Source organism: Peromyscus californicus, unplaced genomic scaffold (genome assembly GCF_007827085.1).
Source record: "Peromyscus californicus insignis strain IS unplaced genomic scaffold, ASM782708v3 Scaffold_12__1_contigs__length_115047231, whole genome shotgun sequence".
Taxonomy (NCBI): Eukaryota; Metazoa; Chordata; class Mammalia; order Rodentia; family Cricetidae; genus Peromyscus; species Peromyscus californicus.
This window is the reverse complement of record NW_026294413.1, coordinates 93,814,620-93,827,101: the sequence shown is the minus strand read 5'-3', so window position 1 is coordinate 93,827,101 and position 12,482 is coordinate 93,814,620. Positions and strand designations below refer to the sequence as shown.

Genomic DNA, 12,482 nt, shown 5'->3' with positions numbered 1-12,482 from the left:
AACACACTTCAAACATAAAGGAACAGATAGCAGAACAAGTCAAAAGAAATGACAAAGCTAAATCAAAAAAGAGAAAAGGAATGAAAACTCATCATGCTAGCCACAAATAAAAGAAAGCTGTAGTAATCATTATTTCGGAGCAAGGAAAACTGTCAAGAACGCTGCATAATGACAGGGGTCAGTACTCCAACAAGGCACAAAAATCCTACTTTGTATGCATTTGACAGCAGAGCATCAAAGCATTTGAGACACCATCATCAGAAAACAAACAGCAAAAGGAACCCTTGTACATTGCTGGGAAGAATATAAGTTACTGCAGCCATTATGGAAATCAATATGGAGGGTCCTTTAAAAAAAACTAAAATTAAAATTGCTGTATGATACAGCTATACCACACCTGGCTGTACACCCAAGGACATCTCAGTCAGCATACCATAGTGATATGGACACACGTATGTTTATTGCTAAGTGTTGCAATAGCCAATAGCCAAGGTTTGAAATCAACTTAGATACAGTCTTAGTTAGGGTCTCTATTTATGCGACAAAATATCATGACCAAAAGCAAGTTGGGGAGGAAAGGGTTTACTCAGTTTACACTTCCACATCACTGTTCATCACCAAAGGAAGTCAGAACAGGAACTCAAATAGGGCAGGATCCTGAAGGCAGGAGCTGATGCAGAGGCTGTGGAGGGGTGCTGCTTACTGGCTTGCTTCCCCTGGCTTGCTCAGCCTGCTTTCTTATAGAATCAGGACCAGCAGCCCAGGGATGGCACCACCCACCATGAGCTGGACCCTCCCCCTTTGATCACTAATTGAGAAAATGCCTTACAGCTGGATCTCATGGAGGCATTTCCTCAACTGAGACTCCTTCCTCTCTGATGAGTCTAGCTTGTGTCAAGTTGACACACAAAATCAAGCCAGTACAGATGCCTATCAACAGATAAATGAGTAAAGAAAATGTGGTATAGAAACACAATGAAGTTTTACTGGGCCATAAATAAAAATGAAATGATGTCACTTGAAAGAAAGTAGATGAAGCTAGATATATAAGGTCAAGCAAAATAATCTGGATGAGAGGGGCAAGACGATAGGGCAACGAGGGAAAGAAAGACAGATATGTATGTTTTCTGTGATATTTAAAATCTAGTTTTATATATGACAGAAGGGAAACTATCTAGGAGGCAGGAGGGGACCAGCAGGAGGGAAAAGGAGGAATAAAAATGGACAGTAGAGGGGGTGAATATGAGCAAAGAACAGTGATACACATGCACGAAAATGTCATAATGAAGCCCATTACTTTGTATGCTAAATACACACACACACACACACACACACACACACACACACACACACACACACACACACACTTGTGCATACATGAGGCAAAAACTGGCAGAACTGCAGTGGGAAATAAACAATGCCCTGCTGCAGCTGGAGATGTCAACACGTCTCTACCAGTAATTAACAGATTCAGCAGGCAGAAAATCAATAAAGATGTAGTTAAACTGAGTGCCTCATCCGTCAACTGGACCCAACTGACATCTGTAGACTACCTTATCCAGCAGACTATATATTCCTTTCAGGCTCACATGGAACTTTTGCCAAGATCTGCCACAACTGTACACCATAAAACACACTTGAACAAATTTACAGAAAACAAACAAATCCATTCACAGTGGAATTAACCTGAACGTCAGTGGCAGAGGAGCTGGAGAGATGGTTCAGCAGGTAAAATCACTTTCTGTACAAGGAGGAGGGATGGGATTCAGAGTCCCAGCACCATGTAAGTACCAAGCTGGCATGGCAGTCTGCCTGTAATTCCAGCTAGACTAGCCAAATTGGTGAGCTCTGAGTTCAGGTGAGGATCCTGCTTCAATATACAAGATAGAGAGTAACTGAGAAAGACACTCAGTCAGCCTCTATCCCCCACAGGCACATGCAAAAACGTGCCCCAACACATGCAACAGACATAATACACACATAGACATCACAAACACACACACACATACACACACACACACATACACACACACACACACACACACACACACACACACACACACACTTGCTGTAATCACAAAAAATATCTTTAAAATCCTCAGCTATTTGAATATTAAGTCTTTCATGGAGCAAAACTGAAATCCCAAGAGAAAATTTTAAAACATTTAAAATGATTTCTTTGTATATCTTATTATGCGTATGGGTGTTTTGCCTATCTGTACTTCTGTGTACCGTGTGTGTGTGTGTGTGTGTGTGTGTGTGTGTGTGTGTGTGTGTGTGTCCGGTACCCACAGATGTCAGAAGAAAGCAATGGATTCCCTGGGACTGGGATTACAGATGGTTGTGAGCTGCCATGTCAGTTCTGGGAATCAAACCTGGGTCCCCTGGAAGAGCTGCCAGTGCTCTTAACTGCTGAGCCATCTCTCCATCCATCCCTAAAATGTATTTTAATTAAATGAAAATGTGTGTGATGCAATAAAAGCAGTGCTTACACAGAAGGGTCTAACACTGAATCCGCAGCCTGGAAAAGAAGAAAGATCTGAATCCATATTGTAGCTTCCGTGTAGCATACAACAGCAAGAGGAGCAACGTGAACTTGAGAACAAGAGAATAAATCACAAAATCGGTAGAAGTCATTATAATCACAACAGGGAAACAACAGAGAAACCAAAAGTTTGTAACTTCAAATAGAAATAAAATTGATGAATATATAGGCAAAAGAAGCCAAGAAAAAAGAGAAGATACAAATAATCAAATCATAAAATGAAAGAAGAGCCGTCACTTCTTATTCAATGATAAAGGAATAATATGAACAAGCTTGCAGCCACAATTGAATAACTCAGCTGAAATTGATCCCTTGACAGAAGGCCGAGGAAACAGCATAATCAGTAAAATATTTGCCATACAAGCATGAAGGCTCAAGTTCAATCCCAGAACCCACATTAAAAAAAAACAAGCGCTGGTCCCCCAAGCCAGGCCGAGTGACGCACACCGGAAGTCCAGCACTGGGAAGCTGAGCCAGGCAGGTCCCTGGAGCCACCGGCTAGCCAGCCCAGCTAGTCTACGGGGTTAGCTCCAGGCCAATGAGAGACTCTGTCTCGAAAACAAGGTGGGTGTCTCCGGAAAAGTGACACCTGAGCTTGGACCTCTGACCTCCGCGTGGACATGCACCCCCATACACACACACACACACACACACACACACACACACACACACACACGTGCACATTCTCACACACACGTGTATACACAGCTCACACAGAGATATAGCTTATATCCATTTAATAAGTGACTTGGTGAGTTCCAGCCTTCGTTTATGAAACACAGAGTGGCAAACCCGGTTTCAGTGTTGAGGCCTATCAGACACTGAAGAGAAAGATGACATCCGTTCTCGGCACTCAGAAATGAAAGCCAAGCTAATGTTCAGTAACATATTCTGAGGCTAGAATTACCCTAAGACGGAAACCAGAAAAAGATGACAATGACGTAAAATCACTAATGTCTTTCAGGAGTGAAGAAGAAAAATCTTCAGGAAATACTGGCAAATCAGATCCAACCACCATCTATAAGCACAAACGTGCACCATGAGCAAGCAAAGTTTAATCCAGCTACGCAACATTCAAAAGTATCTATTAATATAACTCATCACTTCCACAAGCTAAAGAAGAATCATCTGATCATACCCAATAATACAAAAAAAGGCATTTGTAAACTCCAAGCCCCGTACATGATTTCTCAGCTAATCAGAAATAAAAAGGAATTTTCTCAGCATGATTACAATAACAACAGCAACAAAGAAACACAACCAACAACCCATAGTTTTATCAGCCAATAAATAGAAAAGCAAAATATACAATGTGCATACAACGAAATATTATTCAGTCATCAAAACTTTGAAAAACCTATACATAATTGCTGATTTTATTCATAATATAAACTTAATTTGTAACATCAAAAAATTGTTAACAAGGCCGGGCGGTGGTGGCGCACGCCTTTAATCCCAGCACTCGGGAGGCAGAGCCAGGCGGATCTCTGTGAGTTCGAGGCCAGCTTGGGCTACCAAGTGAGTCCCAGGAAAGGCGCAAAGCTACACAGAGAAACCCTGTCTCGAAAAACCAAAAAAAAAAAAAAATTGTTAACAACTGAAATATCCTTTGTCTGGTAAATGGATATTGTGGTATAAATACTTCTGGAAAATAAAAATCAACGAGTGGTATGTGTAGCAATGTGGATGGATCACATGGAGCCAAATGAAATATGCCAGTTTCAAATGATCACGTATTGTGTAATAAGTTAAAGAATGTGTTAGCGGGATGGGGGCTGCAGACTGGGCCCTCTCATTAAACTCCCATTTAATCTGGGAATTAAATTTATTTGGACTTTTTAGAGTGATATATTAAAATTTAAAATATAATCCTTCAAATCCATCATTGATTTATCATCACCTACAGAACGTTGCTAAACGTTACACAGAGCAACATGAAGAGGAGGGTGTCACTGACATGTGATGCAGAGTGCCCAGAAGCAAGATAAACACATACTGAAGGGCAGATTCCTGCAGAAGCCAGGGCCAGGCAGCTCTGGCAGACACCCCCCACCACAGAGAACATAATCCCCCCTCCCTCTGCAGCAACAGCTGAGGGGTGAATCTCTGGTTGAGGGGACACAGACAGAACAGAGGCTCAAGTGAGTTCTCGCCCCGTCATAAACCCCACAAATCAAATCTTGTTTTAAACTCTTCTTCCAGAACTGCACTTACCCCACTCAGCCAAACTTGCCCATCCAGAGTAGAGTATTACAGTCATGGCTAGAGAAGAGCTTAACTGTGTGTATTCCGCTGGTGCAAAAGATCTCACTTCTGCCCAGGCAGGCAGTGTGAGAGCAGAGAGTGGGAGCCACGGAGGCATTTCCCAGCATTCCATGCTGTAAGGCTTTGGAAGAGAAGGTGCTAGGCTGTCTCCTGCGCTTCACCCCCACCCCAAGACAGGCCTCTTCAGTCCTGGAATTGGGAAGCTGCTTTTCCCTGCGGCACCTGCAAACTGCAGTGCATAGACACAGCCGGATCAGGTAAGGGATAAAGGCCAAGCTTGAAAGTGACTTCGACTTGAGCAGCTAAAGATGAAAGGGCCGTGGGGCGTCCCAGTACCAATAAATACGCAAGATATTGAGATTAAAGAAAAGTCATTCTGCGGCTGGAGAGGTAGCTCAGCAGTAAAGAGCTTACACTGCTCATATAATTTCAGTTCCCAAAATCCACATGGGGCAGCTAAAAACTGCCTGTACCTCCAGCTCCAGGAGATTCAACATCTTCTTCAAACACACACACACACACACACACACACACACACACACACACACATACACACACACACACACACGTATGCAGGAGCACTCACGTCTTTTTTTTAATGTGCATTGGTGTTTTGCCTGCGTTTATGTCTATATGAGGGTGTCAAATCACTTGGAGCTGCATTACAGACAGCTGTGAGCTGCCATGTGGGTGCTGGGACTTGAACCTGGGTCCTCTGGAAGAGCAGTCAGTTATCCACTGAGCCATCTCTCCAGCCTCCAGACACCTTTTTTAAAAAGAGAAGGCATAAGCCGGGCAGTGGTGGCGCACGCCTTTAATCCCAGCACTCGGGAGGCAGAGCCAGGCGGATCTCTGTGAGTTCAAGGCCAGCCTGGTCTCCAAAGCGAGTTCCAGGAAAGGCGCAAAGCTACACAGAGAAACCCTGTCTCGAAAAACCAAAAAAAAAAAAAAGAGAAGGCATAAAGAAATTATAATGCATTATTTAAAAATATGGAGAATTGTCCACCCTTATCTGAAACAAAAGAGATGTAAGCAGAAACCGCCATGAGGTTGCTCCTCTGCTTACCAAGTGAGCTCCTCGATGGACATTCAGCACTCTGAAGTTTCCCGGAGGCTGCTGCCCGCAGAGACCTGAGATGCTGGCCTCTTGGAGTCTATGCAGCAATTTGGCAGTGTGCAGCATGTGCCAAGGACTGTCCACATCTGCCATCGCATTCTCCCTTCCTGAGAATTTATGCTACGGATGTAATTGACAAAGGAGTGTGTGGACAGACATTTTCCTTGACACTGTCCCAAGGACAAACAGCCAAATGTTGGTGGCCCTCGGGGTACGTTCTGCCCTGGCAACTCCTTTTGAATCACTCCACATGCTCTGAAGTTATCAACTGTCACCCCATCATGTCCACAGCTCTGTCTCAAGCTCAGCCTTCCCCCTGTGTCTACAGCTGCTGCATCCTTGCTTGGCTATTCAAGAGTGAACTCTCTTTCTCTCCTCCTCTGTCCTTCCTTATCCAAACACATGGCGTGCCCGCTGCTATGGCTTGAATGTCCTTGTCCCTCTAGCCTTCATGTTGGAATAGGATCCGAGCAGTACTTGGAAGTATCACCTTGGGGACTTTGCCCTCGTGGATGGAATTAGGTGCCCTTTGAACTTCATGCCCTTCTACCTTCTGACAATTGAAGGCACAGCATTCTTCCCCCTCAAAGGACACTGCGCTCCTGGTGTCATCTTGGAAACAGAGACTGGACCATCACCAGACAGACAGCCCACTGGCGTCTTCACCTTGGACTTCATCTCAGTGGAGCTGTTAAAAACACAGTTCTGCTCTTTATATATTACACAGTCTCCATTTATTCTTCTGCAGCATTACAAACAGAACAAGACAACTGCCTCTCTAGGCACCCAAGCCAAACCTTCAGGCATCATTATTGTCTTCCCATCCCCAACTCCCCATCCACTTTCAAATCTTTCTAAAATTCCATTTTTCCCTCAAGCACTGAGAGCCTGCACCACTGCAGTCTCAGCCATGAGCACCTCCCTGAGTGTTCCCTGGAGTCCTCCTGCACCATTGCAGTCTCAGCCATGAGCACCTCCCTGAGTGCTCCCTGGAGTCCTCCTGCACCACTGCAGTCTCAGCCATGAGCATCACTCCCTGAGTGCTCCCTGCAGTCCTCCTCATCACTGCAGTCTCAGCCATGAGCACCACTCCCTGAGTGTTCCCTGCAGTCCTCCTGCACCACTGCAGTCTCAGCCATGAGCACCTCCCTGAGTGCTCCCTGGAGTTCTCCTGCACCACTGCAGTCTCAGCCATGAGCACCTCCCTGAGTGCTCCCTGCAGTCCTCCTACACCAATGCAGTCTCAGCCATGAGCACCTCCCTGAGTGCTCCCTGGAGTCCTCCTGCACCACTGCAGTCTCAGCCATGAGCACTTCCCTGAGTGCTCACTGCAGTCCTCCGAAATGGTTTCTTTCAACACAGTCTTGCTGATGTTCCAATCTTTTCTCTATCCTGCAGAGTCCTTGATTCCCGAAACCCAAATCCAACCTCATGAGCCTCCGTGTTCAGGCCTTCAGCTACTGTCTGTTCTCTACAGGATCTGTTCACATCAACATTGCAGAAAAAAGGCTTAGGAACCTCAGGCCCGTCCTTCCAGCAGTCTCCCTTGTCACCACAACCTTTTCTGTCTTCACACGCACTTCTTTCCTGTCCTTGCTACACCAGCTTGAACCCTGGGCAAATTGCTGAGGATGTTGAGAGCTGTTTCTACGCTGTGGATGTATTTCACCCAGAAATGATGAGATAAATAAAGCCTGATGTTGTGGTTCATTCTGTAATCCAAGGACTTGACAGGAGGCTGAGGCGGGAGCCAACCTAGACTATAAGATTCCATCAAAACTCCTAGGAGGAGGAATGGAAAAGGGAAGGAAGGAGGGAGGAAGGGCCGGTGGAAGGAAGGAAGGAAATGCTTAGATGGTACTTTTTGAAATGCTCAGACACTATTTTATACCACATTGTTTGTGGGAAAGCAAGTTCTGACAGCTGAGTCTCAAAATCTTGCTATTTAGTTGGTGCCAGACTACCAGGACTAGACCTTTCCATCACTCCCTAAGCACTTCCTACCTTCTTCTGTCCCCTCCTACTCACTTCCCTTCACCAACTGCACTATTTCCAACAACCCTGGAAAACACAACCACTTTACCTCCTGGAGATACAAGAATAAAGAGATCTATGGCCAAGGCAAGAAAAGCTGGGCAGACAATTCATAACACCTGGAAACAACCAAGAGTAAAATGAAGGCCAAGTTTCCAGACGGTCCCCAGAGAAGACACCTGCAGAGGAAAGCCGTTATGCCGGAGCAATCGCAAGGCCATGGACACTCACAAGGAACGGGGAATCGCTAAACAGAGTAGCTAGCTAAGCTCTGAGGTCAGCATGGAAGGAGACCCTGCTTCACTTCAGGAAAGCTATGTATTCTCTTTGTACAATAAGTCACCATGTCGGGCGTATGCTAATTTCTCGACAAACACCATCTTCTTATGTTATTAACACTGGGCATGGGTGAGCACAGAAAACGGCACAGGTATAAACCTGCAAAACCATGGCTTGAGACCAGAAATGGCTTCGCAAGAGAAGGCTGCAGGTGGCCTTGGGCCCCACAGGCTGCCTGTCCTTGTCCCTTCAACTCAGAGCAGCCACAGTGGCATCATCTAATGTTTGCTAGAAATTCAGACGCTAGGTGTCCCAGGCCTGCTAGTCAGAACCTGAATCATAACTGTCTAGGGATTCGTCTGCATATTAAAAGTTCGGGGTGGCACATCTCTGAAGTCCCAGTGGTGAGCTTGAAAGAACCTGTTCCAGCCAGGAAGAGCCAGCTGCAGCCAGTTGGAATTTGGAGATAGGATTGCTGTACTGTATTCAAGGAGACTCACAACCAGGACTAGTCAGTGGTCTATAGAACCTGGGAAACTGTTTTCTTAGGTCAGAAGAGGGAAATTTACAGGATTCATCAGACAAGGAAGTTAGGACGGAAGTCAAGTCAAACTTTCTAATATCGAGAGGGCTTATATGACCATGCGCATCAGAGGTTAGAATGGATCTGCAGAAAAGGAGATGATGTGGTGGGAGAGTGGCTGAAAGGGTCAGAGACTAAAGAGACCTGGGAGGAGGGGAGAAGTCTTCAAAGCTTTTTCCACACAGGCTCCCCTGCAGACTGTGAGCCTGACCAGACTCCATTAGCCTACCAAACCACTTTGCAGCTCCTGTAACCATAAATGAAGACGTACAGCTGGTGGAGGGGAAGAAAGGGCAAGAGAGTGCCCTAGACTCTCCAGGAAGGTCTGTACCACTTTGCACATATGCTTTGGGTATATAATACACATTTTAGGAAGGTGCAATATCTTCATTTTTATAGGAGGGCAAAGCCAGCAGTAAAGATGAAAGAACGCTGACTAATTAGCTGAGGGAAATCCTGTGAGACTGCGTATTTCAGTTCATGAAAGTAATGTGTCCTAAGCATGGTATGGCAGACTCAGAGGTCTAGAGGAGGAGAATTCAGAGATGCTCTCAACTCTCCTCTCCCTACCCCTACCAGGGATTTGCTGGTCTCAGCTCTCCTCTCCCTACCCCTACCAGGGATTTGCTGGTGGGGGAAAGGTCAATCAGTTCTCTTCAAGAGAATAGCCACCAACTTCCTCTACTATTTAATTTCTTCTTATTATTTTTGTGTTTCTTTCCTGTTTTTGTTGTTACTGTTGTTGGGTTTTCTTTGTTTTGACAGGGGTTCTCATTCTGCCATTCAGACTGGCCTGAAATGCACAATCCCCCTGCCTTGGCTTCCTAATTAAGAGGATTTCATGTCTCAGCACCTGGGTTACTTTTAATTTCAGAATCATCTTTTTGTCGTGTGCTTTTCAAAGAATCCAGCTGTTCGGTGAGGTACATCATTGACCTAAAAGAGAGAGGTTATTCGGAATCTCCCCTTGCACATCCCCTCCCTGTCCCAGTTCATCACTTTCTCATCACTGTCTTCTACCTTTGGAAAAGTCCCTTGGAACCTGAAGAACCAGTAGAAGCCAATCATTCTATCCCCAGGAAGGATTATGTGTGTACACACGCATGTGTGCAACATACACTTGTGTATGCATGCAGGTAGAGGCTAGAGGCCTGTGTCGGATGTCTATTGCTCTCCATCTTTGTGTCTTACGTGGAATCTCTCATTGAACCTAGAGATGGCTGATTCAGCCTGACTGGCTGGCCAACAAACCTTAAGGATCCAACTGTTTGTGCCTGCCTCTAGCTGGGATTGTAGGTACACGCTGCCTGCCATGCTTGGCTTCTTAGGGTGGTAGAGTGGATCCAAACTTGGACTCATGCGTGTATAAGCACCAAACCAACTGAGTCATCTGTCTCCACAGCCCAAAATGCCAGGAGTTTTGGTAGCTGACTGTTAAAAACATCCATTACAGAAAAAAAAAAGTATAGAAACCTCTAATTAACTAAGTTATATTATCACTTTAAGCTGTCACTCAGGTCTACTGTTCTGGCTCCTGCCAACCCAAACTCTCATCCATGAACACGAAGGTGAAAGAGGTATGTTTTAAAGCAAGAACCGAAACAGTCACTTCTGGGAAACAGAAATGCCGTTGCTTACTGGGAGGGCACACACTAAATGCTGTAATGTGGCTGCTGTTGTCCTCACTTTGCAGATGTGGAAACTGAGTCTTGGGAAACTTAACATTGTTTCAATTTGCAGACAGGCCAAGCAGCAAGGCAGTAACTCAAAGAAAGAAGAACCTGACTCCAGTTCATGTCTTCTTTTCTGAGTTCTTCCTTTCTGCTTAGAAAACAAATACCATATTACCAGGCCCTAGCAGAGGCCTGGAGTAAATAATGCCCCCAGAATCACTGATGCAGGCCTGGGCCCGGATGTATCACCCTAACTCCCCCAGCCACCTCTGCCATAGAGTCACACTTTCCCTGATTCAGATTTATAGGGGAAGAGAGAGCCGTGCCCAGCGGTACCTGTGTCCTTCAAGGGCTGCATCCAGATGTCTCCGCAAACTGATCTAGGCCTTCAGCTTAGCAAAACTTCCCAGCAATACACAGGATCAATGGCCGGCAAGTCTCTCTCCAGAAGGAACAGCCCCAGCCCAGCCCAGGCTGCCTTTGTTTACTGTTTGTCACTAAGCACTGGCTGCCCAGTGAGTAAGTCAACAAGGTCCAGCCACTCTCCTGCCACTCTCCTCTCTGACGGGTGACAGGCAGAGCCACCCAGCAGTCTTCTCAAGGCCAGTGGGCCCAGAGAACAGTAAGAGCTCAACCGGATTAGGGGCCTCTGAAGGACTGAAGGCTGTGGGAGCCGGCTCAGGAAGGCTTTTACCATGACGTTGCGTTATCACCTGGTCCAATAAAAGAAAGATCCCCGCAAGGAGGAGGGGACAGGGGGACACATCTCAAGAGCCACAGCTTGATTTCATCAATTCCCCGGTCCTCCTTGCCCATGAACAGTCGGGCTTCTCACCTGCACCCAGGGTAACCCAGAAGCATAGACGATCCTACCCAGGCCCAAGAACTTGGAGCTGCTGGTGAAAAGGCAAGAGGAATGTCCCTCTCATCCCTGTCCCCAGGCTCTGGTGCCTGAACTCAGGAAGGACTGAGTTGAGACAAGAGGAGTGAGAGAGGGATCTTAGCTCTCTAGAGGTAGCTGTAAAAGAGGAAATCTTTTAAGCCCTTTCAGAATTAGCAGTGTCAAACTGAGAACTATTTCTGAAAGGAAAAATACAAGGTATTTCTTGATCAAAAGAATTCAATACATTTTTTGATGCAGCTGATGGGACCAGTGAATGAACGTATTCTTCTCATCTGCAGTAGTAAGATGATAGATAGATCAAGGTCCCTCCCTTTAAGGAAAGTCAAGTGCACACCTCGTTTGCAAACCCAACCACTCAGAAGTAACTCCATGGGTACACTGGCAAAAAACCAACGCAAGGATCTGAAAAAGGATGCTTACTGTAGTTTATTTAATTTTTAATAACATGTAAAATTATCGCAGTATGTCTTTGTACCTGTCAATAGTGGGTCTGTAAACAGAATGTGGTTTACACACAGAAGAAAACTGAATGCTTAGCTATGCAGAGAAGAGCAAAGATCTGGGTCTCAGGGAACTTAGCAGCTGCTGAGAAAATGTTTTTAAAAACAAAAGGTGTTGCACAGCCCAATACGATTCATTTTCTTAAAAATAGATAGATACAAAAATCAAGTATGTGGGGGGAGTAGAGATGGCTCAGTGGTTAAGAGAACTGGCTCCTCTTCCAGAGGACAGACCCAGGTTCTATTTCCATCAACAACATGGTGATTCACCACCATGTAACTCCAGTTCCAGGGGGACACAATGCCTTCCTCTGGCCTCTGAGGGGACTGCATACACTACATAGTGCACAGACATACACTCAGGCAAAACACCTATACACGTAAACTTTTAAAAGTGAAAAAACTGAGAAATAAGCATATGAATACATATTCTTTATTTAGACGAGTCACAAAAAATGTAAAATGGTTGCTTTGGGGAGGAAAAATGGGTAATATTTTTCCTTGTATTTTTGTATCATATTGTCTAAAAGAAATACACAGTGTTGTATAAAATTTATCTTTTCCCACTTAAAGTTACTTTTA

General features: G+C 45.2%; 1 protein-coding gene across 3 annotated transcripts in view; it reads right to left on the bottom strand.

The window, feature by feature from the left end:
* Frmpd2 (FERM and PDZ domain containing 2) overlaps positions 1 to 10,935 on the bottom strand; it is a 115,985-nt gene extending 105,050 nt beyond the window's left edge. For all 3 annotated transcript variants that reach the window (XM_052733924.1, XM_052733925.1, XM_052733926.1), the window contains exon 1: positions 10,833 to 10,935. In XM_052733924.1, the coding sequence (XP_052589884.1) occupies positions 10,833 to 10,854 (22 nt within the window). In that variant the 5' untranslated portion in view covers positions 10,855 to 10,935. The remainder of the gene's footprint in view (positions 1 to 10,832) is intronic.
* Between the last annotated feature and the right edge of the window lie 1,547 nt (positions 10,936 to 12,482).